At 41.6% G+C, this 26,506-nt stretch overlaps 1 protein-coding gene across 3 annotated transcripts in view; it reads right to left on the reverse strand.

The window, feature by feature from the left end:
- Window positions 1–26,506, reverse strand: part of SEMA6A (semaphorin 6A) — a 129,429-nt gene that overhangs the window by 19,039 nt on the left and 83,884 nt on the right. The window contains exons 9-19 of one of the 3 annotated variants that reach the window (XM_060143455.1): window positions 25,904–25,992; window positions 24,828–25,045; window positions 21,226–21,357; window positions 18,682–18,837; window positions 15,779–15,955; window positions 15,263–15,403; window positions 15,096–15,176; window positions 12,611–12,669; window positions 10,191–10,211; window positions 10,004–10,054; window positions 4,699–4,854 (exon numbers count right to left, since the gene is read on the reverse strand). In XM_060143455.1, coding sequence (XP_059999438.1) covers window positions 4,699–4,854; window positions 10,004–10,054; window positions 10,191–10,211; window positions 12,611–12,669; window positions 15,096–15,176; window positions 15,263–15,403; window positions 15,779–15,955; window positions 18,682–18,837; window positions 21,226–21,357; window positions 24,828–25,045; window positions 25,904–25,992 — 1,281 coding nt within the window. The remainder of the gene's footprint in view (window positions 1–4,698; window positions 4,855–10,003; window positions 10,055–10,190; window positions 10,212–12,610; window positions 12,670–15,095; window positions 15,177–15,262; window positions 15,404–15,778; window positions 15,956–18,681; window positions 18,838–21,225; window positions 21,358–24,827; window positions 25,046–25,903; window positions 25,993–26,506) is intronic. The other 2 variants (XM_060143456.1, XM_060143457.1) reach the window with 2 other exon arrangements.

The raw sequence follows: 26,506 nt of genomic DNA on the forward strand, positions 1-26,506 counted from the left end.
TTCAGTCTCGTTCTTCCAAATGCCAGAAGCACAGTTTTGGTCTAGGTTAATCATCACTGGACTTTTTAAATTGCTCCAGGCCAGAGTTACCCACACTTTACTCATCAGCTACCAATGCTACAGTCCTAGTGAAATCAATGAGCCTCACTTACCATGTTATTTACTTTTTATACCTCTGTGTCCCTATACTTCCTGAATTAGTAGTTACTTAATATTTTATTTAAATTACCTTTAAGGTGAGTTTCCAGTGGAAACTTTATATAATTATCATAAATGGAAAAAAGTGTCACTTTTCATAAATAGAAGGTAACCATAAAAATAAAATTAACTGAAAGCAAAACAATGTTTGTTCCAGCTAGCTCCAGCTGCATGGCAAAGCCCCCAATCTAAAGCCTGTTCTTTCTCCTCAGAAGGGTAGTAGCAAGTTTCTGGAGTTGTTAAAGCACCAAACTGAGACTTTTGCCTTGACATAACCAAGAAGATGGAAAGAGAAATGAAAGGGGTGTTAACTTTCCACCACATGATTCAGTATTCTTGAAGGCCATGGTGTCTCTGAACCATCTAAATCAGCTCATGTAAGATGTGACATGTCCTACTTGGAGGCTGTGATGCCTTTGAGGAATAAATAATTGTAGAGAGGATTGTTGATAAACTCTATGATTTATACAGTTCCATTCAGGATTGTCATGCAGTGTGGCCAGTATACTCATCATTCTTCATAGACCTTCTGAATCTTACCGGAATGTTATTTCCCAAACTAAAAATTGCTTACAAAATAGCTTGTACATTGATTAACATATATTCACCATTTGCTGTACATTTTAGGTTAAATTATTCATTTGATCCCTAATTTAAATTCTGTTTCTACATCTTTTCCTTGTCTGTAATGACATCTTCTTGACTAAATATAATAATGTGATAATATCTTGTTTTAAAGATTTCCCAAAATATATAAGCACATATATAAGCTCTGGCATTTCCAATCAAATGGGAACATTTTTGTATATATTGACTATTTCATCAGTTTTTTGAGAGCTCACAAGAACTCTAGAAAATAAACTCTGAAGTAGGGCATTTTCTTCTAATCTGATTTATTCTTGTGTCTTTGTGGCAGTGGTCCATGATTACATTAGACATTTATGCTACACAGCTCTCTTGGCAAATTTGTCCCTGGCTAATTTCCTCACCTATCTTGCAGTCTTCTTGGAAATCAGGTTTTGGAGGATTATTGCTTTTGGTCAGAAACAAGAGGCACAGGAGTGGCTATTAATTCCCAGTATTGCTTAACCTAGAAAAGAAAGCTCTTATTTCTCTTGCTGTGGGAAGGAGATGAGGGGAGACAAGCCAGATCTAAAAATAAACTGGATTTTCTTTCTTATTCATATGTAATTAGAGCCCCTTTGTAACTACTCATTACCACCTCGATAGTTATAGGATGAATAAATAATATATATTTTTAAATGTGGCAAAACCAAGAAAGAAGTAGCCAGGGCTGCTTCTAATTTATCAACTTGGTGATTAAAGGGCTGGCTCTAGAGGCTCCAGACATCTAGGGAGCCAGAGATAAAACAGGGCAGTTGGCTGTGTTTTTACTAATGAATCTAGGGCTTGAAAGATATCAGGCAATTTTAAAGAAAAGCAGCAAGGACAAGAGATATTAGACAAGGCCAGTAGGGTAATGAAGGACAAGGCCAGTTACTGAGCGAGAAAATTACTTCATTTTCTGTGATAATACTTGTGTGTGCTTTGTAGCTCTCTTCTCACGCTTTGTTAGTATGGCTGTACATATATACATACAGCATCGGAATGCTACCCCCAGTGTAGAAGGAAAGAGCCTTGGAACGTTCCGCAGAGGGGCAGAGGGCTTGGGTCTATTATTTTGAAAGGGGGAGGCTAAGAACAATGGTAGCAGAAGGGGGTTAGATTGCAAGGTGAGGAACAGTGCTTTGACAGAACGTGAGGGACGCACAGGATTAAATCAAGACGAAAGACACAGCAAGGAAAAGAAAGAAAAAGCCAAGCAAACATACTCTGGAAATGCAGAACTGTTTGGAGGATGAGCTGGGACCCAGAGTGGGATCAACCCAGTGGTGCTCAACATTTCTGCAGAGCAGAGCTCTGGGCTCGTTTGCTCACTGGTCTTTTTTCAGCAGCCAAAGTGAAAAGGGCATGGGACACTTGACTCCTCAGCTAGCTGGTCAGCAGACACATTTTCTGCTTAGTGGGGAAATGTGCGGTATTTTACAAACAGTTCCAGAGTATATTTAGCTCCTAAAGCTGGGGCACACAAATGTCACATTCCCATAAGACAATTGGCCCAGTGAAAAGAGCACCCACCAGAGGCCCGCAGAAACCCCATTAAACTCTTGCATCCCAGGAGGTGCTGCACACCCGGATGTGACATCATTAAGGCACCCACGTCAGGGAATGGAAAGAAGCGAGGGGATCACAGATTGGGTCAAGTTAAAGGACGTAATCATGAGTCAGAAAAGAAACAAGACTTTTCCAACGGAGAAGTAACGCCATCACCAAGTCATACCACACAGTGCTTGGCAAAACAAAAGTTCAAAATAAATCATGAACATTAAACAGAAAAACACTTCAGAGCAAAATGGAAATTAAAATCATAAAAAATCATGACAAAAGGAACATCAAGCTACATTACTTTTTTATTTTTAAAGTTTCTGCATAACAACTCATTGTCATTGCCCTATCAAATACACACGTAATCAGTTGTCAAAAATGAAGCTCAAATTTGACAGGGCAAGGCAAGGAGTTAATAGCACGAGAACAGTGATCATGTTAAACACCCATGCAATCACCTCTGCCACCATTGTTTGACAATCTGTAGACTGCTTCCAGCTTTGTCAATATTCATAATAAGACCCAAGAGAATGAACAATGCCGAATTTTAAAATGATCTGTCAAAGTGTTAATTGGACTCTTTGATAACCTCCCTCCCTCGGGAGAGGTAACGATTGGAGAAAATTCACACCATCCGTCTCAGTGAAGCGAAGAGGAAATGACTGTAACCAACAGCTAGATATTTGGTTGACATATTTAATGCTTTACTGGAAAGGCTGTTTGGTTTTTCAGAAAGTTGCAGTGGGCAAATACAAAGTGATTTTTACTGTGTTGTCTGTTCTTGAGAACTCGGCCAAGACTAACACATCTGCGGTCGGGAGCCACACAGAACAAATAATGGCACATGCTAGGGCTGGTGGCCTGCTGGGATAGTTCTGCCCCGTCACGAATTGGCCTGGTGCTTTCTTGTGATGGTTAAGAGCAGGGATCCCACCAATTTAGAGGCTGCTGAGACAAAAGCCACTTAAAAAAAAAAAAAAGATTGGGGCAGGACATATTAACAGTAAGAAGTTATAGAAGAATAATAAAATCGATTAAGGGGATATATTAAAGAACGAGTTAAGGGACTTCCCTGGCGGTCCAGTGGATAAGACTTCACCTTCGGACGCAGGGGGTGCGGGTTTGATCCCTGGTAGGGGAGCTAAGATCCCACATGCCTTGCGGCCAAAAAACTAAAACAGAAGCAATATTGTAACAAATTCAGTAAAGACTTAAAAAAAAAAAAAAGTTAAAAGGACTACATCTTCCCATTTTGGGCTTGGCATGTAGCAGCAGAAGGTACGACATTCTCAGGAGATGAGCCGCCAAAAAAAAAAGGTGAAAATTTAGTGTGTGAGTCTGCCTAGCAAACATTCTCTAAAAGTAAAGATGGAAATATGTATACAGAAAACCCTGGGGGAAGACACGATAGAGACTGTCTTCCAAGGGTCACTGTGGCTGGTCTGCCCTTGAGACTCAAATCCCTGCTTGGATGAAACTCTTGAAAACATATAGAAGTAAACAAGGCTGAATGGGGGGAAACAGCTCGCAACATAACTGAGCTTTTCAGTCTTCGATTTACAAGACTTTTTTGGACAAGTAAAGGCCTCTTTGGTTGCAGCTGCAACTGAAGTAGGATGTGTTACCAGAAGCAGCAAATGGCGAGAAAAGAGATGACATTTCCTGTCTCTAGTTGAGCAAAGAAAGCCAGGGAGAATTTAGGACAGTTCACAGTAGAGTCCCTTTCATTTAGTGCAGCTTCCTTTCCATTTTAAATGCATAGCAATTCTGCTTGATTAAATAACATATTTTTGTTTTAGCTGTTATCCTCTAAGGGCAATGAAGTGCGTCCCAGGACCTCAGCTCTATTCAAATTCAGCACCATGCGAGAGTGAGGGATGCTACCAGCCAGAAAAGACTCAACTCTGCTATTTCTCCATTCACTGATTAAACGGGCTTTTACTTTGATTACATGTACTTGCCAAAGCCCGCACCGCATTCCATCCCATTATGGGGGGAAGAGAGGATCCAGAAATCACTGAACGAGCTAAGAGGAGTGGAAAGGGATCTCAGCGGCCAGTATCTGCTTTGGGCCAAGCCATGCCTCTCTTGGGTGGAGGAAGCTTAGAGGCTGTGTTATTTGTTTTGTGTGGTTTCTCCTTGGTCAGGGAATCATTGTGGATCAAGCCTAGCATAGAGGATCGGGTTGCAGCCTTTTCTGAGACGCTTTCAATCATAGTGTGTTGGAGGTTCGTTCCTTAAATGCTGCTATGATTCAGCTGGAAGCAGTTCCGTAGTCCTCCCCACTTTTCCCTCCCTCTCCCCCCAGAGGAAGAGGTACTTCCAAGGCCTTACCCTTCTTGTCTTGGTGATTATGGGAAGACACTGCCCCCAAAGAGTCTGTGCTGTCAGGTGAATCCTTCCAGTCCAGCATTCCTCCCCTAGACTCATACCCCTCTTGAGCCGCCGAATTGGACGTGGTGGTGCTGGGCAGGAGGGAACTGGAGTGCCCTGTTTTCATCACAAATATAGTTAGGGAAAACATCACCGGAGACACCCGCTCTCCCTTTGCTCAGAGGCCAGGAGGTTGGACACCCAAGCTGGCTGTAAAAGACTCAAAGGAGATTGTCCTAGAAATAACAAGACTGGTGGGTAGGATTCAGCAGAAGACCCCTGAGATTGTCCTAGAAATAACAAGACTGGTGGGTAGGATTCAGCAGAAGACCCCTTGTACTTGTAGTTAGAGGATGAAGGGCCAGATCTCGTCTCTACTGTTTGCTGAGCCTGAGGGAATCCCTTAAGCTCTCTGGGCCTTGGTTGGTTTTCCCTGTGCACGAAGTGGAGATGATGTCGTTTACCTCCCAGTGTTGGAAGGATAAAGTGACATCACGTTGAAAGTACCTAACAGTATCTGACACACAGTAAGCGCTCAAGAAGTATCCGAGTCCTTCTTTGGTATTCGCACAGCAGCACTAAGGTAGAATGTGTCCACTCTGGGGACAGCGTTTGTGACGGATGGGGCAGGTTTATGGTAGTGGGTGAGCCTCTGCCCCGTCACAAACAGCTCAGCTGCCCTGAGCCTTTCCCATGGAGGACGTGTCTAGTTTTCAGCTGCAACTCAGCCTCACAGGCATTCCTCTTTGCGGGGGAAGTGACTGCTTTCTAAAGGGATCTGCTCCACCCCCTCCTTCCTGGAACAGAGGCCTCAACTGCTCCATGTTGTTATGGCTGTGCCTTTTGTGTCTTATTCCAGCCAAGTTAGTTTCGTGGTTTCATGACTCATATGAGTGAGAGGTGGTTTTCTGAGGCCACACTGACTGATCCAATTCCGATTAGAAAGGGATAGCTTTTTGAGATCCAGAGCAGCCAACCCTAGGATAATGCCAGAGGAAGGATGGCTAGGTTGGGAGTTACGGCAGAAACTGGATGTTTCCTGTGAACACATTTCTAAGCTTTCCCCCCCATCATTCCACAAGGTTAAATGCAGATCACATCTGGTGCTTTGATCTAAGCTGTCACAATGATTTAAAGAAGCCCCACTACCTGTTCTCTCTGGTGGAAATAAAAAATCACCTCTCTGTGATTTTCCAGTAGAGTCTTTGGCTTATTAAAGCATCTTACCTACAGCAGCCTCTTGAACAATTTTTAAAAAGACATCAAGGCAACCACTGTGAATGTGTAATTGGGGCCTTTGGTAGAAAGTAGGACAGATTCACAAGCGGCTCCAGCCTTGGGCTGTGATCACCGCATATGTGATAAATATGATACTAGCCACCAGAAAGAAAGATGATAATGAATGCACTGCATTCTTCTCCTTTACAATTATGATTGGAAGTTGGATTCCTAGGAGACTTTAATACTGTAAATTACATACTGTGTATACACACACGTGCGTGTGTGTGTGTATGAATAAAGCGGGGAAAAGCAAGCCAGCCAAGTGGCTTATCTAAGCTATAGGATTTCCATGGAGGTTCCACACTTGAAGTGTTACCACAAAGCTTTGGTAACATCTAAGAGGCCCCTTTCTGTGTAGAGCTTGTTTGGCTCTTCCACAGCTTCAAATACCCGCTTTGTTGCAAATAGTCTAGTTCGCATCCAACCGCTAAAAACCTGTTCATTGAAAAGTAAAGAATTCTTGCGTCTAGACTTTTTGTTTTTATATTTCTGGGTTTCACATCTCATCTCCCAATACTGGTAAGAGAACAAGGGTAGGAAAATTATTAACCTGGAATTGGCAATACAGACTTTCTTTTACTTCCTTTATGCTTATATTGAGGTCTAAAATATAGCCCTATTTTCTACTCTTGAATTCAACAATGCTCTCGTGCAGTATACGGTCAACCTAAGAGACTTCAGCACCCAGCCTAAGCAAACAATTAGAAATAGCTTTGCAGGGAGTCAGGAAGGGGGGAAGGAAAAATAGAAGCCTCTCCTCCAAGTAGCAAGAATTTCTTTTACCTGAATTGATATGCATTTTGAGCACTTTCAATTTAACTGTGTTCAAGGGGCAATTTTATGGTAATGCCATTAAGTATGGTTTAGGGAGAACATTTCTTAATACGGTAATCTAGGGGAAATAGATGCCTAAGGGACACATTCTCTGTAGAAAGATTTCCTGGACCATATGCTGCAAATATATGGAAAACTCATTGGTAATGGAAAGCTATGGCTATGAGAGGAAATTAATGTGGACCAGATGGTAGTTAGGTAGGAAAATGTTTCACACAAATGTGAGAAATCAGCTCCTGCCTATTGCTGAAGTGTTAGTCTAATACCCACCACATCTCCATATTCTACATGTAAATCTAGAGAAACCATGCATCTGATGTTCTCAAATGGAAAAAAAAATAGCGCAGCATGAGGTTTGTAATCTTTTAAACTTATGCTTGAGGACAGGCAATGTGTGTCATGGGTGAAGCAAACAGTCGGAGAAAGCAATGCCTGATTCTCAAGAATTTTAGAACTACCATGTAGAAGCACCATGAAGCAGCCATCCTTAGTTTGAAATCAAAGAGGTGTATTATTATTACCTCTCCACCTGTTAAAAGGAAATCACTTATATTCCTTCTTAGAATCTGATTCTACAGGCTATATTGTTTTTGTGCATTCCCTAAGAGGCTGTAACCAAAATAATGCTACAAAAATAGGCAATCGTTTGTGGATATGGTATTACATGTCAACAATTTGGAACCTATAATTTTGTGTTGTTAATCCAGTATGAAAAGTCATATTATCATCAATGGAGCTTATGGTGTATTACTCTTACAATATACAAAGAAATAGATTTAAAAAGTTAACTTTAATATGCATCATATTGTTTCTCTATATCTACAAGTCTTTGTAATTCTAGAGGTTAGAGATCCTTCAAACTACTCTAACCTATTAACAATGATTGTACCCAGTTAGACACAGAAGAGACACTAAATCAATACAAGAGAGGATGAGAGAAGGAAGATAATCAGGGTCCAATTCACTAAAAAAGGGTTCTTGTATATGTAAGTGGTGTTGCACAGAGCTTTTGCCACACAGAGAGTCTGCATGGCTTACTGAACGATCCCTTTTTCAGAGTTAGGCAGTTCTGGTTCTGCGGGTCACCCTATGAGTCTGTACTCGGCCACTGAACTTTTTATGGGAACATGCAAAGGACACAGCTAGACACAGTGGGTGCATTTTGGACTTTGTGGGTGGCTTTCTAGTCTACATCCATGCTCATAAAAACAGCAATTTGCTTTTTTCTTTGATGGTTCAAATATAGCACCTAATCCAGTACCTGGCACATGGTAAGCACTAAACTAATGTCTACAAATGAATGAGTTAAATCTCTTCTAGGTTTATTAGCTCCAAAATAAGCATCTCTTGCAGTAGTTTGTGAAAAGAAAGTCTCCTCTGTTTTTGTAAGTACTGTCTGGACCAGCCCTCATGTTGATGGTCAGTTAATCATCTAACCCCTTCACACCCGGGAGAGATTGAGCCTGAAATGGACAGGGTCATTAGTTGAAAGGAAAATTCCAACTCTTCTTTAGTTTCATCACAGAAACCGCTGACCGAGCGAATGGGCATTGTTCTTTAAAGTGTTAACACGGAGGAATTAATAAGTTCCTTTCCTTTTATAAAGGCAGTAAGAGAGATCCATAAATTGAAGAGTGATTTTTGTTCATAAAGAGCATCCCATGGTTTAATTATTCTATCTATATGAGAAATTACCTGGGAGTTAAAATTGGCCGTAGTACTATTGATGAATGCTGGGGTTACTGGTTCAGTTAGATCAAGACCTGAATTTCTCAATATCTGATAAAGATTATTCAACTATAGGAAATGACTGCAAAGTATGATATTGGAGAAGTGCAGATGCGAAGTGGGTTCTCTTTGTGAAGGGCAAGCTAAGCTAGATGACACTTGCCTCCTGAGAAGTGTTTCTTCCAGCTGTTGGTGTTTGACATTCTGGCTTGAATCATAGACGAGAGAATGGTAAAGGTGGATGAATTCAGTGGGCTCATCTACGCCATGCTGCCTCACTTCACGACAGGAGAAACCGGGCATTGTTTTCCCTACCTGCACAGCCCCAGTTTATAAGATAGTCTTTAGGACTTTCAAAGAGGCTTTTTGTTTATGCTAATTAGACACAGGAGTGAGAGTGTCCACAGAGCTATTAGATGTATTTGTAGCCATCTTGAACTATTTTTTTGAATCCTGAATCCACCTTGCTTTCTTTTCTTCCTCTTTTTTTCTTTTCTTTATTTTGTCCCCTTCCTCTATTACCTACCTCTACATTTAAAGACTGACCTAGAGCTGTTATTGTTACGTGTCTTCAACATAAGTTATAAAATGTGTATCAGTGAAGCTTGTAGTCCCCATCATAATGCAGAAGCTTAAATTTCCCATTACATATATGTTGTTCATTATCTTTAAAAAACACATGAATAGTTTACCTTAATAAACATTTGGGGAGGCTTTGAGAAATGGAACTGGAACATTTCAACTACAGTTTAACTTTTCTTCTAAAGAGTTCAGAATAGTCTGTTTATGGACTTAATGGCTTTGTTTAGTATAGTGTCTGTATATTTCAGAGCAGGAACAATGGGGTAAATCCTGTTTGCACATCATTTCCACTGCGTCACTCTTCCTTGTATACATTTAAAGACGTTTCACTGAAGATAGGTCTACGTATTCATACTCTTTGTGTGATTAAATTTCGATGGCTATATTGGAAAGCTTTGCCTAATAAGAACTTAGTATCTGCACTCTGTATAGATTTTCCTGCAGAGGGTATTGTTCTGAAAGTCAGCATTTTGGGGAATGATACTATCAGTTAAGGAGCTATGGCCTATGAGTTATAAGCACTATTCTTTTATCTTGGATGTACTTATGTCCAGAAGCAATTTCTTCTCCCTCAAGAACTCATTAAATGCATTCACCAAATTCCCTAAGGTTGGCATATTTCATGTTCTGTGGATTAAAAATGTAGGACTCATTCTCACATGTCAGTTGTCTCATATATGTAGAGTAATTTTTGAAGCATCATGAAATCTATGAATAATTTTAGTGAATTGGGGCCCTGAAGTAGCAAAGAATCTGGTCCATGATGTTTAGGAATGAAGATTATAAACTACCACAGGATGAATGGCTCGAAGAATAAAAAAAAAACAACCCATAAACTGACCATATACTGTGTTGTAAGACATTTCATGATCTGGTAGAGGAGTTGAAATGTCTATAAAAAATAATGAGAATTTAAAAATTAATTTAAAAATAAACGTAAAATTCGAAAATACTCAAGAGGTTTAGTGAAACAGGATTTCTCAAATATATTTCCATTGCTATTAAATTATGAGTAATATCTTCCTTACCATTCAGTGCCACGAAGGAATCTGAAAGACAGAAGGGAGGAGTAGGTTACTTAACATTTAACACTCTGCTCAGTGTGACTTCCGTAATAAGTGGGAGTGAGCTGATACAGAGCTGTGCTAACATACGATCCCCAATACTAAGTAAGCGCTTTTTACTTTCTGCTTGTAATAGAAGATGCTTCATATTTGGTCCGATTTCATATCCTTATACTATCTCTTTCCCAAGTGAGCTTCCTCAAAGTCATGCCTTTGTTTCCAAGAGGCAGAGAAAAAGCAAGTTAGTGGAAGGAATGGTAACTGCGATTATACGTAAGCCCTACTCCAATCAGAGGGATGTGTATGTGGATAAAGTGAGTCACATCTGGACCACACTTACAAAGCACATTTTCTTTACATTCTCTCTCATTTCATCCTCCCAACCATGCTGTGAGCAACTGTCCAGTATCACAATGTTCTGAACTCAGCAGGAGTTTTAGTTAGGAAATTAACAAAAATAAAAATCACACATACAGGCAATATACATTTGTGTGTGTGTGTGCACGTGCGTGCCCCCGCTGTGTGTCTGGGTCACGTCACTTGTTCACTCAGCCTGCTACTCAGCCTCTGACACTGGCTCTTTATGGTTTCCTCATTTTCCCTAAAACTCCTGTTAAAGAGTCATTGTGTACCAAATATCTAAATCCTTTGAATGCTTGTGTGTGACTCGATATGTCTGACAGAAGTAGGTCATGCTCCAGTGGGCGCCCAGGAGCAGAGAAGCCACTAGGAAAGGCATTACCTCCTGCCCGGAGCAGGCACCCTACGTGCCTCAGCAGGAGTGGGGATCGAGTTACCGAGCACATGGAAACACAGAGGCTTGACCAGTGAGACGGAAGAGTCAATCACTGGCCTGGGGCCTGAGGGTCTGCCCTGCACTCTGCCTGAGGACCCAGGCGTGGTGTAAGCCTGCTGGTGTAGTGGATGCTCTAGAGAGCCAGTAGCACTTTCACATTTTTCATATATTTACCTATTCAATCCAAATTGACACCCCTATTTTTCTAGATGCCTATATCATCGAATCATAAAAGTATGGAGAAAATTATTCACTAAAAACAGCTAATTAAGTTCACTCAGACATACATACCAACCGAAACCTGATTCCCTAAAAATGGGGCCATAAGGCACAAACGTGATCAAGACCCACCAAATCAAACATCACATTGTTTCACTGCAGACACATAGCAGAGCTTTTGGGCTCCGGACGCGCAGGCTCAGTGGCCACGGCTCACGGGCCCAGCCGCTCCGCGGCATGTGGGATCTTCCCGGACCGGGGCACGAAGCCGTGTCCCGTGAATCGGCAGGCGGACTCTCAACCACTGCGCCACCAGGGGAGCCCCCTATGCTAATTTCTTAATTCAGATTTTGTGTGTGAAGACGTAAGAAGCTTTTTCCGGTATATATTTGCAAACAAACAAACAAACAAAATATGACCAAGAATTTGGAGATGAGGCTCTGTGGCCCTATTTATTTGATTACGTCTGTTCTCTAGAACGTGGCTCAGAGATTTAGAGTTATATCCATGATTTTCATTGTCAAATCAAATATCAGAAGTAATATAGTTTCATTCCCTTAGGAGCTATTTTTGGTGCCCTTCTGAATACAGGCTTCTTGAAATTTATCACGTACAACATTTAAAACATGGCAAACTAAATGTTTTCCAAGAGTATGGCATTATTCTCTAAATTAGCATTAATAAAGCATTTTCAGGAGAATATTGATATTAATCAGATCACTGGACAACTGGGCAGACCTTTGACCAGGATCCTTTATATAAAGTTCTAACTAAATCGTTGGCATGTAATAACTTTTGAAATGACCTCTGAGATTAGTATAGCAGGTCAGTTCTTATAAAAAGGTTATTCTGAGTCACCTTGTATGTAGTGGGTTCTTTCTGAAAATTTTTTCTACTGCAAATGGTAATAAACCTAAATCTAATTTAAAAAATAATTTTGTTAATCGATATGTTCAAGAGAAATAAAATAGTCCCATTCAATTAAAAAGCTAGAGTACAGTGATCAGTCTTTTTATTATTTGGCTGAAAATCATGGCAATAACATATCTTTAAAAACAACAAAACTGGTTTTAAATGGAAGTGCTGATGTAACTTACTGCTCTGCTGTAGTAGACATCCTCTAGAGTGAATTTGTTCACTCTATGTGAACAAATGAATGTAGGTGCCAGCACTTACGGCAACAGCATCGGCAACAGAGGCTTCAAAACACACTGTTTTCTTTGATATTTAGAAGGTGATTTCTGTTATTTATGCATGTTTTAGAGGCAGCTGCACTCAGTTTCACATGTGGGGTCATGTTTCTAGGCCAGTCTATAAAAGCATCTTTTTCATAGAATAAATACCCAAATGGATAAAAAGCTCTACTTACTGTGACAGTCTCCCAGGCCATCTGTATTGCCACGCTCTATGTCCTGTTCAAAAGTCAGTCTTCCAAAAAAAGGAGGGAAGGGAAGAAAGATAGACACAAATTCAATGATATGAGTCTATTGCAGGATGCATCTTAAGTTTCACTAAAGCAGCTAACACAGTTTGATAAATTGAGTGACAGGTGCCAAAAAAGTAGGTAACAGCTCGAAAGTTTATCTCCAGAGCTTACAGAAATGAGTCCTTTGTGAATCTCCCAAGAGAAGCCATGTTTTAGACAGTTAATTCAGGTATTATTCAGGGAGTTAATTAGTTTGTGGATTACCTATATCACTCTTTGCCTCTGATGCCCTGAGCATTTCTTAAATATCTAAGTTTACATGTTAACACACACTCCTTACGTAAGTGATACAGACGTCTCTAAATTAGAAAAAAGTCTTTTCCTCTCTTTTGCCCCAACTCTTGCCTTCCTAGACCTTTACTTGTTTCTTTGCTTAGAAGTAGCTTTGTATAACGAAGTGTTCAAATGGTCAGCGGCTATGTGGGACCGAGAGGATGGACATGGCGGTGCATTTTGCTGAGACCACTCAGGTGTTTCGTTCACTGCTGCCCCAGGCCCAGTCCTCAGGAGTATTGCCCTCATGCTCCCCTACAGGCTCACTCTTCTTATAAGGTCACCTTTGGGCTGTATAAGCTATTAACGCCATTAATAAGATCAATCCTAATAGAATGTATTTTGATTTTTAAATAAGCACACTGGAATACTCCAAAGGAGTCTTGTCCTTTTTTGGGGGGAACTTTGCACTTCTTTCTACACCATAACTGAAACTCCTGTTTTGTAACTGCCTTCAGAGTTTACTTATGAGCCATATAGGAAAACTTTTTGGAAAGTCACACCTTGATCTAATAATGCACCATGTTTGTTTTCCACTGTTTTTGTGTTGTATTAAAAATCAAATTCATCCTCAAAGGCTAAAGATTTCTAGTGCTAATGAAAGCCAGTATGCACCAGGCCCTGAAGGCCACTTTCCAAAGAGAGTTCCACATGTTTTTTTTTTTTTTTTTTTTTTTTTTTTTTTTTTGCGGTACGCGGGCCTCTCACTGCTGTGGCCTCTCCCGTTGCGGAGCACAGGCTCCGGACGCGCAGGCTCAGCGGCCATGGCTCACGGGCCCAGCCGCTCCGCAGCATGTGGGATCCTCCTGGACCGGGGCACGAACCCGTGTCCCCTGCATCGGCAGGCGGACTCTCAACCACTGCGCCACCAGGGAAGCCCTCCACATGTTTTTGAACAATGAAATGTTCTCATGTTGACTTTAAAATGATTCTTAAAAATCAGTCTGCCTACTTTTGGTCACACCTTGACTAAAGAAAGGAGACAGGTCATTTCTCAGCTTCCCTCACTGTGCATTGTGATCCTTTCTCCTTCACTTCAAGGTTCCGGTGAAAAGATGCAAAGCTTTAACACTGTAGTAGGTCAATATTGCTACTCACAAAGTTGATCTAATAGTAAATGGTGAGTCAACCCTTTGCATTAGTCAAATTTCCAGGTCAGACTTGATAGTTACCATTAGCTCTGTATATGGAAATACTTTCCCTCAAATTATGCAGGTGGTCATCAGATATGCCCTCCTGTCTGTTGACTAGCTATTCTCAAATGGGAGAGGAGGCTCAGAGTGATGTGAGGACCATCCTTTTCGCCCTTTAGATCAGAGGAAGTTGAAGAAATGGCTAAGAAAGAACTGTGCTGCCATCTGGCACTTCCCTTGAATTGCCATAACCTGTCAAGGACATGCGTTGACTATTTTTCCAAATGTCACTTTGGATTTCACATCCACTGAAGTAAAAGCATAAAACCTTTGAGCTAATACCATCCAGGCGTTTAAAGTCAGGGTAACAATTCTAAGCATCAAAATCACATGCATGGCAGACTAGCTTGATCTAGCTGATCTGCTGGAGAAATGCCAAGAATTGATTTTACTGCCTAATGAGTAATAGGGTCAACTGTCCTTCGGTGCAGGGGAGAGGTTTATTGCATGTATACACTGTGCTTGCAGTACAAACGCATTGCTTAACAAATGCTCGGCAGTTTCTTCTCAGCCCTGGATGGTCAATTAGAAGAGCCAGTTTTGCTGTGGCTGGACAAACCACGTCGCTAATCTAATTGGTACCCTCCTGCTCCCTTTCTCTGCTGTTCTCGCACTGTGATGATCCAGGCATGTACCATCTTGTCCCTCTCTCCAGGGAATACTTAGAAGTCCACTGTGTTGTTTCTCTCTGTTTTTAATTAGTCTGAGGATGGATGATTAATCAATTGGAAATCTGCCACGTGATGTTGGGTTGTTCTATGAAATGGGAAAAGGAGGGAGAACGGCCGGCAGTCGTATTGATGAGGTTTGTGCACAGAAGGCTGAGTGGCGGTGGTGTGTGTGAGCGCAATTTATTGTACGTCTAGGCCGCTTTATACTCTCCCACACCTCGGGCTCCTTACCTACTGCCAGGTGACAGATGGGCACAGGCACCTCCTTCCTTTACCCACCCACAGTAGGGGTCTCTGGAAGCGATACAGGTTCTGTAGGAAGAGGATGACTGTGAGCTACCTAGGACTCTTTTCTAAGCACCGTGGACTTGCTAATGATCAATGAGGCAAATACATACTTTTTGCACTTCCCATGTCGTTCACACCGGCCAAGGGGAACCTTTATCACACAAGTGGAAAAAGCAACATACAGAGAGCTGCTTGCTTTGTCCAGTTGCATGCCCATAATCCTCTTGTCTTCTACTCCGTCATAGCTGCACCTAATTTTATAAGGCAGGATAATATCATTCATAGTCTCTCTTGGGTCAGTTCTCTCTTTCCTGCCACCACCCTTACAGCCCACCTCCCAGCGCACAAGGTCAGATCTCTTAATCTGATCCAACTGAACGGGAAACAGAACCTTATGTGTGCACCCCCCCACACACATACACATAAACACACAATGTATGTGTTTATATAAACACACACATTATTAGCAAGGAGAAAATAATGCTTTTAATGTATGAAAAGATTTTTACAAATAATACTACAAGTCACCTAAGTGCATAAAATCTAAGTCTGCCATGATTTCTCTGAATGGAAAAGGTAATAAAGTAACAAATAGTTACTAGGAAAGAACCAAACATTCTACGCACTTTTCAGGGTTGTAGACGCTCATCTCCTCCAGGAAAAGGCTGTCATTTAGGAAACCACTGTTTCCTATCCTGGCCAAGAACTTCAAGATGATTCCTTTCTCTGATCCCAGGAAAACCACAGTGTGATTCTGATATGGCCCAGCAGCGGTGTCCACCGCAATTTTGGTCAGGCGGTATCTAAAATGACAGGATCACATTTTTTATCTCTTCGTTGGTCTTTCATTAAAGTGTCCCCTTTTCCACTTCAAACAATTGGGATAGAGCTTTCTAGTAATAACCTCAAGAAAAATATATGCATATAAATAATGCTCTCAAGCTGTTCTGCTCCTTTATTTCCATATGTAGAGCATTAGTATGGCTCCAGGGGGGAGGAAAGAGGTATGTATGTGTGGAGGCCAAGTTACATAATAAATACGTAGCCATCACCATCTGAAACCACTCAGCAATTATCCCTTCCATGAACAACAAGGGAAGACTGATGTCTGCTGTGAAGAGGGGAAGAAATAATAAGTGAATTCATTTAACATTTCGCAATGCAAAGTACTAACCACTATGCGATCACAGCTAACATTTCACTGAACACTGAAAAGAAAAGCAGCGGCTACCATTTTTCCATACTCTTCCTCTGAGGTGCCAAGACTTGTCAACAAAATGTCAGACTGGAAAGCTTTCTGTTTGTGTACAGAGGGGTAGAGAGTTCTGAAGGATGGGGAGGTAGAGTGCTAATGGCAATATTAATAAAAAAATGGATATACAAGCCAAACAAGATCCACCTAAAGCCAAAGGTGAAGGGCATTAGTCCTCTTGCCTGCCTAGATAAGTCCTATTGGGCATGCTCCTTCTCTGAAATCCCATAGCCGTTCAACACTCCACTCTCCTTAAGCATCATGGCAGGAACCAGGAAACATGGACTCTTCTGCAAGTTACATACCATGGTTTCCATCTTATGGGCAAGAGCCATTATAGTATTGGGTTGGCCAAAATCTGCCTTCGGTTTTTAAGTAAAAATAAAAGACACATTTTTCATTTTCACTGAACAACATATTCACCCTTTTGTTCCACTACCTTCTGCCATTTTTCAGGCAACTTCATAATTCCATCTTTCCAAAACTTTTAATCTTTTTGAGCATGGAACTGTAAAAGGTGCCTTTTACAGTCTTCCAGGGAATTGAAATTTTTCCATTAAGAGAATTTTGTAAAGACCCAAATAAATGGAAATCCAAAGGTGCAATGTCTGGTCAATACAGCGGATGAATCAGAACCCTGGCCAAACCATAGCAGTTTTTTTGCCTGGTCACTGAAGAAACACGCAGTCTTGCATTATCTAATGCATCATATACTTCTGGACGCTTTTCATCAAGTGCTGCGTTCAGTTGGTCTAATTGGGAGCAGTAATCGTTGAAACTGTTTGGTTTTCCGGAAGGAGCTCATAATAGAGGACTCGCGTCCAATCCCACCATATATGCAACATCACCTTCTTTGTATGAAGACCGGCCTTTGGAGTGGTTGTTGGTGGTTCATTTCGCTTGCCCCATGATCACTTCCATTCCACATTATTGTACAGTATCTACTTTTCATCACCCGTCACAATTTGTTTCAAAAATGGAGCGTTTTCATTACATTTAAGTGGAGAATCGCATGTAGAAATATGGTCAAGGTTTTTTTTTTGCTTAATTTATGTCGAACCCAAACATCAAAGCGATGAACATAACCAAGCTGGTGCAAATGATTTTCAACGCTTGATTTGGATATTTTGAGTATGTTGGTTATCTCCTGCGTGGTATAATGTTGATTGTTCTCAATTAATGTCTCGATCTGATAGCTATCAACGTCAACTGGTCTACCCGACCGTGGAGCATCGTCCAGTGAGAAATCTCCAGCACGAAACTTCGCAAACCACTTTTGACAGGTTCGATCAGTCACAGCACCTTGTCTATACACTGCACAAATCTTTTCTGGCATTTCGGTTGTGTTTTCACCTTTCTTGAAATAATACAGCATAATATGCCGAAAATGTTGCTTTTTTTCTTTCATCTTCAGTATTAAAGTGGCTACACAAAAATTCACCGATTTTCATAAGTCTTTTTTAAAATGCACACTGATACGACAGCTGTCACACACAACCTAACAAAATTGCTTCGAATGAAGTTAAAGACAACTAAGTTCTACTAGAGCCATCTTATGGAAAAAATGGAATGAACCTTTTGGCCAACCCACTACTTTAATATCTTTCAATCAAGTCACTGTTTAAAAATGGTGGTAAAGTTAATTAACATTTTGTTTGATGACTGCCCAAACTGGATGGTACTTGGGAAAGCCTGTTGAACTGTTTGGCAGTAAGCCCTAAATAAATATGAGAAGGAGGAGTATTTAATGCTGTCACAGATTTCTAAGCAGCTATCCGTTCTCTGTTGGCCACCACTCCAGACAACAAATGCTCAAGTATGAACCCTTCATGCTGGTTTACTTGTGCAAATGCTCCATTACTCCATGCTCCGTATGACAGCTAACAATCTAGGGACAGTGCTCGGATGACGTCTGCAGCATGCTTTGCAACCATATCCAACCAAACAGGTATCTACATCCATTGCCTGATTCTCTTCACTGCTCCTCTACTCTTACACACATGGGATGAACAGGCTAACGCAGAAGGAGATATCTTTGTTTCTCTAATTGCTGGCAAGTGTCCAATGAGCCTGCTATCTGAACTGTGTTCACTGGGAATGTGGTCATGGGGCTTGGTGGCATCCACCCATGTGCCCGGGACTTCAGAGCTGAATCAATGCCCAGGATAAGAGAAGATGTTTGTGGCATTTCAAATTGTGATCCACTGATGATAGGTTCTGTAAGCATGGGAAGGAACAGGGGACATCCAGTGAGGACATGGTTTGCTTGACACCCACCTGACCATCGTCCTCAGGAACCATGGCTTGTTGATGATGGAGGGCACGGCCTCATCCATGAGTGGGTGCGTTTTGATGAAATTCAGGGTATCGTCAGGAAATTCATTGGAAGTTGCATATTTTTCTAAGGAGGATGAGCCAGCGCAGCAACCTGGCCTAAAAAGAAACAAAGGGAGGGGGCTTATATCACGCTTTATGGCAAATTCTTTGAATGAACTGCTTCTCTGTGCCTATTGCATGAGGGAGAATATACCGTAGGCTGAGAAGAGGAAGCTGAACAATGCATAATGCCACCAAAAAATATGCTTAGATTTCCTCAGGGCCACCTCCTCACTCCATAGAGAAGCCTGAGCCAGGACAGTTCAGCCTCGGCTGGGAGCAGCTTGGCTTCCCGGCCAGAAGCACAAACCCACCCCATAAACAGTGATGGAGCTTGAAACAAGTGAGGGTTTGCTTTGCACGTCTCCGGGACTGCTCTGTCTGTCTTAAAACACTGCTAGAGGGCTTCCCTGGTGGCGCAGTGGTTGAGAGTCCGCCTGCCGATGCAGGGGACACGGGTTCGTGCCCCGGTCCGGGAAGATCCCACATGCCGCGGAGCGGCTATGCCCGTGAGCCATGGCCGCTGAGCCTGCGCGTCCGGAGCCTGTGCTCCGCAACGGGAGAGGCCACAGCAGTGAGAGGCCCGCGTACAGAAAAAAAAAAAAAAAAAACACTGCTAGAATTTCTGGAGGCATTTGCTCCACAAAAAGAGACAATTGGGCTTTTTCACAAATGTAGAAAACAAAGGCGTTCAAAAAGCTGCCAGCCTTACGTACCTGCTAGACTCAGTATAACCATCTCTCATTAATAGGGGGTCAGAGAACATTTGGGTTTTGTTTTTTATTGTTTTTGTTTGATTTGGGTAGGTATGAAAAGCCATTTACACTGAAATTCTTGCCTGAAAAGGCATTTTTAAAATTTCTGAACAATGACACTGAAAATTCATTTCTAAAAGAAATTATATGGCTTTAGGAGTCAAGGGCACATCTCAGCAAAGTCAGATCAGGGAGACACCGGCACCAGTCTTGTCCAGACACCTGCTTTGCCCACTGGTGCAGGAGAGAAAAGTGGACCCTGACAACACTGGCAGGGTCTGGCCCCAGGCACACGCTTTCATGGCACTAACCCAGCCAGCCAGTGAAAGCGCCCAGATATCTGTAAGAGAGACAGGCCAGCACGTGGAAGGATGAAAGCAAACATGCTGCCACCAGTAGAAAGTCACTTGAAGTATGTCCTGGTGACAGCTGAGTGACACCATCTTTCGATACCCAGGGGAGCATATTACATAAGTACTCCCGAAACCTGATCCCTTAAGCTTAACTCCCCTTCCTGCTTACCTGGAAGGTAGCTAAGAATCCTAGGCAATGACTTAGAGAAGCTATCTGAGGTTGCCAGGGTATGCTTTTTACACCTAGTCTGCTCTCCATAAATAACAGAGAATGCACATACCATTTAATTCAGGGGATGAAAATGAATGAACTGTAGGGGTTTCTCCCATGGGAACAGTGTTTCATATTATCTAAGTTAGTTCAATTAAGTGAATTGGGCTGGGTATTTTGTGTGGGGGATTGGATGTCGGAGGAGAGAGTTGGAAACCAAAAAAGTTTAGAAGACAGTGGGTTTCCTTCCACAAATTAAGTGGAGGAAGCCGAACACACCGGGATGTTTCTATATAACTTAGATTTCGAATGCTGTGATGGGAGGTATGCAGTGTGTGCCACATAAACAGGGCAGGCACAGGGCTGGGAGGGAGTTTCATCCTGTCCCAGTTAGGAGGAATGAGTTAACTGGTTTAGTGTGAGGATTTGATAGATATTCCACAGGACCAAAAGGTCTCTGTATTGTCTCTCAACAATAGGTTCCTCATGAAAGCACTTCTGGGGCACATTTTGGGGAGGGGAGAATCAACAGTGCATCTGGACCCCAAGCAGACCAGAACCTGACAGACCAGAGACATCCTAATAATGGCCCATTGTACCTGCTGCCCTTGGCCCAGAGTCCGGGATCAGCTCTGATCCAGTCTAGTCACAAACTCCAGGGAACACCATTTATATTTTACATTTTTTTTTAAGGCTGAAAGACATGGGTCTCTGCAAAACTGAAGAGAAGCGGGGAGGGGCGGTGGAAGTCATCTCCCCAGAGATGTGAACTTGCGCAACTCACTTTATACCTCTCTGGGCCTCAGTTTCGTCAACTATAGACCATTGGGGCTGCTGGACCAGATGATTCCTGTCATCCTAGGATTGCATTGGATAATCCACAGATAGAGAGTCTAAGCAAAAGACTAGAGAGTCGCTGTTTTGAATACAACTATAGGTAATTTGGGGTTTCGGTTAAGGGAATGAAGGCAAACGGCCTCACCGGCCTTTCTATTATGTTGGCATTTGTATCTGCGTGGCCAGCATGGAAGGCACTAGTGTGCAGTTTATAAGATGCTTATCATCAGGGGAGCAAAGGGCACCATTTCTAGAAATTCAAGAAAGCCGTATAAATATCTGCACATACCTAGGCTTAGGCACTCGTTCATCAGGAACTGGTGTCCATGTGGAATCTGGAGACTTCTGTTCTTTGAATCTCCCCGTAAAAACAATGGCGACATCATGCATGTCATAGGCACACACTGCAGACCCAGGGATGCTGCAGTAGGACATTTCACACAAAGTGTTATTCATGCAACAGTCACGCATGCGGTTTGGAAAATGTACTCCAAAGTAACTTTCCTAGTACGGGCGGTTGAAATTTAATGTTCGCATCCTGAACACTAGAAATGTAAGGGATCCTAGCTCATAAGGAGAATGTTTCTGTGACTCAGATGTGCCTCAGTGGCCTTAAAGAAAGGGCTAGTTACAGCAGGATCATAGAGGAACATCTCTTTATGTCTTGTGTCTGGCACTGCTTTTGTTTATAAAGGAGGAATGGGCGAGCTGGTGATTTATAAGTTCCATGAATTCCCTGAAATTATCAGTCTTTAAACCAAAGATAAAACGTTTGGACAACATTCTGCATCTCTAATACTGGTGAAAATGTGAAGTAAAAGTGCCCCTACTGTTCACATAGTCCTTCTTTGAATTTGGTTCCTCAAGCCAAGGGCTTCAGGAGTGAGGATGTACGCGTGAGGAACCCAACCATTTTTTATGTTAGTCAGTGTACGTTGCAAAGTTTACTTCCTGTTTATTTGCATAAGACTAAACAATTGAAATCTCTAAAGCACCAACACTTTGCAAATAAAATGCTCTATTAAGTGCTAAATAATAACAATGACAGTAATCTCTACCTATAATTACATTCTTGCCTGACACTCCTAGAAGGATTTTGGGATTTTTTTTTTTTCATCAGTGGTGAACAGACATGAATTATTCATTCATCTAGGTACACTGCTTAAACCCATGTTTGTTTTTGACTACGGTCGTTCCTTGATTTTGATCAAATAAATTTCAGCCACTGGCCGGCCAACAGTTTTAATCAGGCTTTGAGGTAGTGGGTCACTGCACACACAGGCATCCAGGGCACGACACAAGCACTTTGCAGCATAAACATCATCCAGGGAGAAAGAATGATTTAGTCCTGATTTTGCAGATGTTGAAAGGATACGGAAATCACTTCATATATGATTAGGAGAATTTTATGCCATCTTTAATTTCATAACACAGTTATGAAGTATTACTAATAAAGCAAGAAATAGGGAGAGGATTAGAAAGCTTATTTAAAACAAGGTGGCAGGATGAATTTTAAAGTATGTAGCGCGTGTGTGTGTATTCATAGTACTGAGTCTGTAATAAGAAAATGATCCCCATTTGTTTTGAAATTTCAGAACCCCCAGCATTATTTAATTTTGTAAGACTCTCTCCACATTTCGCTTTCCTAAAAGAGGTGTACCTATTTACCTTAAATATTAAGAAAAATAGGATAAATATTGAAGTATTTTATGAGGCACTTCCTAACAACTAGAGATACCCTAGGGTTTTATAATCTTCCTAAGGTAATACTCATTTGTAAATCCTTTCTTTTTCCTTCCCTGCTTTATTCCCTCCCTTTCTTCCCATCTTCTGTCCATTCAGCATATATTTATGGAATCCCTAATCTCAAGCAGTGAATGTCAGTAAATAAGGGCATCCTGCTCTCAGCTGACTCACAGTTCAGTGTGTAAGAAAACAACAGCAACAACAACAACAGTGATAATAACAACGATAACAAATATTCCAACACAATCTGGTAAAAAGAGGTATGTGCAGGGTTCCACGGGAGGCAGCTGGAGCTGCGGCTTGGGGCATCCCCGGGGGTTCAGTGGGCAGACCTGGCAGAGAGCAGGGCATGAGCAAGCTCCAGTAAGCCCTGTGCGCTGGAGGAGGAGCCCGTGCCTGATCACGAGGGAGCCTGCATGCTACGCCAAGGAAGCTGGGCCTTATCCCCGGGGCAGAGAGGAGCACCTAAAGGATTTGAAACAACCTGACATGATGAAGTGTGCATGTGTGGAGGAGCCCGTGGAGAGGGATGAAACCAGAGGGAGTAAAACAAGAGAGGGACTATAATTTATATATGAAAACTGGTATGCATATCTTTGCCATTTTCTGATTTTACTAAACAGACACGGTTTCTGAGACTGCATTAGCACGCACTAATTGAATGTTTCCTAGGGCCCTTTTAAGAAAGTTCTTTACATGGGAGTATACATAATACGCAGGAATCTACTACTCTATTGTAATCGTGAAGTGACTCACCCTCTCAAAAAACATACACAAAAACTAGAAATGTGCTCTGAAACTCCACTGGCACCTACATTCTGTGTTCCAAAATAGTATTCTTTTTCAACACTACTAGATACATCGGTTCCAGCAGTCAAGGCCTGAATTTTTTTATCTTTTCTATCCTCAAGTCTAAAAATTCCTTCAGATGGTTGCAGCTTATTTAAACCGAACTCAATACCTCTTGCTGCAGTATGGGTTTATGTTTTCATATCTCTTCAGTGGGAACTCTTGACTCTTGCCCTCCATATAATTGGAGAACATTATTTCATCTTTCAGCTAGCTCTGTTCTGGGCTCTACCCAATTCTTAAGCATTTCTTCCTAGCGGCTACCCTGTCATCTAGCCACTCATCAAGTTCTTCAAAGTTTTTGTAAAAAGTATGATCCAAAACAAAACAGTGCATTCCTTATGGAAGATTATATGGAACACACAGAATTCTACATGGAAGTGAGAATATAGTACATGTATTTCAATTTCATGACAGAGTTAGGATCATTTCCACACAACGGTGCTAGTACTCTAAGGTTTGGGAGAGCCAAGTACCAGGGAACATAGTGTCCCTGTTCCTTCTGTTCTTTAGTCTCTACACATTTCACTGTTCCAGGGGCAGTTATTAGTGTGCCATTTAATAGCTCAGTGTCTTCGCTTAAGTAAATACAAAAATAAGGGTGAACAGGCCGAGACGGTATTTCTCCGTGCAACGTTTGATGACTTGTAAGTCGTCAGTAGAACCCTCCAGAGTCAGACAGTAGTGCTGGGGTTGGGATCCTGGTTCCTCTGGCAGGATAATAACCAGGGTCCCTTAGGTGGGATGCAAGATGGACTCATCTAATTCCTAAATCTCACTCTGTAGCATTTTAATAAGTTTCCAGTATTTTTACTTCAAAAATTACTGATCTAGTCATAGAAATATTAAAAGTCAAATAAAATGTTAGATGACCTAGAAGGGAAAGGAGGAACATTCTTGAGTTCCAAAGCTGCTGCTTCCACCCATTGGCTACCTGGACCAGATAGTATAATTGAACTCAGTTTCCTCAAGTGTAAAAAGAAGGCAGCAGTATTCACTTTTCAAGATTACTGGAGGGATTGAGGAATAGCACATGAATAGTGTTTATACCCCAGGCATATGAAAAGACTATATTGTTATAATTTATCTAATTACTTTCTCCAGAATCCTACTCTAACAGTGCTTATAAGTGACTGATAATTTGTTGATGAAAACTGAATGTTAAGTGCTTCTTAGCTACAAATAGTGAATGGCAATTTTTCCATCAGTTGCAAATCTTGTGTGTTAGACAACAACCCCTTGGGAAAAGGAAGCCAGGAAGGACCAATTAGGTCCACACAGCCAGGGCATGGTTACCTGTTATAAGGTGTGGAAAAGGTTGCCAGGACAACATCACGGCCATTAATACGAATCACATCTGTAACGGCCTGGAGGATGTTGAAATAAAAATGAGAGTCCCCTGGAACTGAGCAGTTCAGGCGAGCTTTAAGGAAGGATGTCCACTGTTTCTCCAGGACTCTTTGTGACCCTCCCATGTCATTCTTACAAACCTGAGCCACTCTTGGGAAAACTACCTGCAGAGGAAAAACATGGAGAAAGCGGAATGCACTTACTTTTCGTGGAGATCTTAGTAGAATTTGCCTTTCTTAGAAAACAGAAACAGAACAACAAGGTGCTTAACTTAATCCTGTGTTTCTAAAATCAGTAGCAAAAAAAAAAGAAGGGAAAAACTCAGCATTGGAACAGCATGTTTTGAAAGATAAGGCTGTGGCATTTAATACAGAGCCATAAATCCTTCAGGGGATCAGCTCCCAGCCACATAAACTCATTTCCATACAGACTGCTTAGCTTTTTATTTCCTCAAACAAAAGCACACTTGTATGCACCGTCTCTGCCATGCTCACTAGCTGCCTCTGGGCTCTGCATCTCATGCTCTGAATTCCTCTAACTGTGCAAGCCCCCCTGGCAGTGAATTGTGCCCTCTAACTTAGTGATCTTGATCTACGCTCTGATAAAAATAACTGAAATAGACATCCCCTAAGTGTTCTATTGCTTTTTGTAATACAGTCAAGACCCTTGGTTCTCTTAAAAGATATTGAATATTTACACTCTCTCTGGAGCGACTCAATTTAAAACAAAAAAACCCTGATGAGTGGACCTGGAAACCACATCTTAAGGTACTTGAAACTCAGTATGAAATCAACCCAACATCTGTCTATTAAATTTTCAATATAAACATTTAAGAGGTTTCCCCGTAATCTGTTACTACTCAGAAAAAGCATACAGGGGTTTGAGGAAGCGAAATGTTTCACTTCCACCCGTCTTTGGCTGGATCTTCTCAAAACGATGACCTTGTCATTCGATTTATGGTTCTTATTTCAAAGTCATTGATAACCACACTGGCCCCAAATGGAGACATCCTCCCCGCTTACCTTTCCCATGGTGTTGTACTCCACCGCTATTTCCCTAAAGAAGAAGTAGATGTAGTCTCCATAATCTACCGCTTGGACAAAATACGGTTCTGTGGACAAATGGGCACTTTAATTGGGGACATGTCACACAGAGTTAAAAGAACTGCACTCAGCTGCAACCAAAGACATGTTATTAATTAAAAGTGTAGGGCCATCAGACATTTGGTTAACACTAACCATTTCTAGTGACTTCACACATGCAAGTGCTGGTGATTTCAGAAAGCATTTAAGCCTACAGATTTTTATCTTTCAGAAGCAGTTGCAATGAACAGTGAAGAATAAATGAGTTTTGCATATCTATGTCATTTTATTTTCCACAATACAACGCTCAAATTACAGAATGGATTTTGTACACATCCCTTTGTCACCCTTGACTCATACAGTGTTGTGAACAGCTTTTTTCCTGTTCCCCACCACCTCCAATCCCCTGTTCCCTTCCATGAATGAAGTATTTAGTTGTTTTCGCGTGGGACTCTGAAATGAGAGCTTGAAGCAGGAAAGATACATGTCACGTGTTCTATTATAGTGGCATTGGTAGTTTTGATAACACTCCAGAAACTCATG

This window comes from Lagenorhynchus albirostris, chromosome 3 (genome assembly GCF_949774975.1).
Source record: "Lagenorhynchus albirostris chromosome 3, mLagAlb1.1, whole genome shotgun sequence".
NCBI lineage: Eukaryota > Metazoa > Chordata > Mammalia > Artiodactyla > Delphinidae > Lagenorhynchus > Lagenorhynchus albirostris.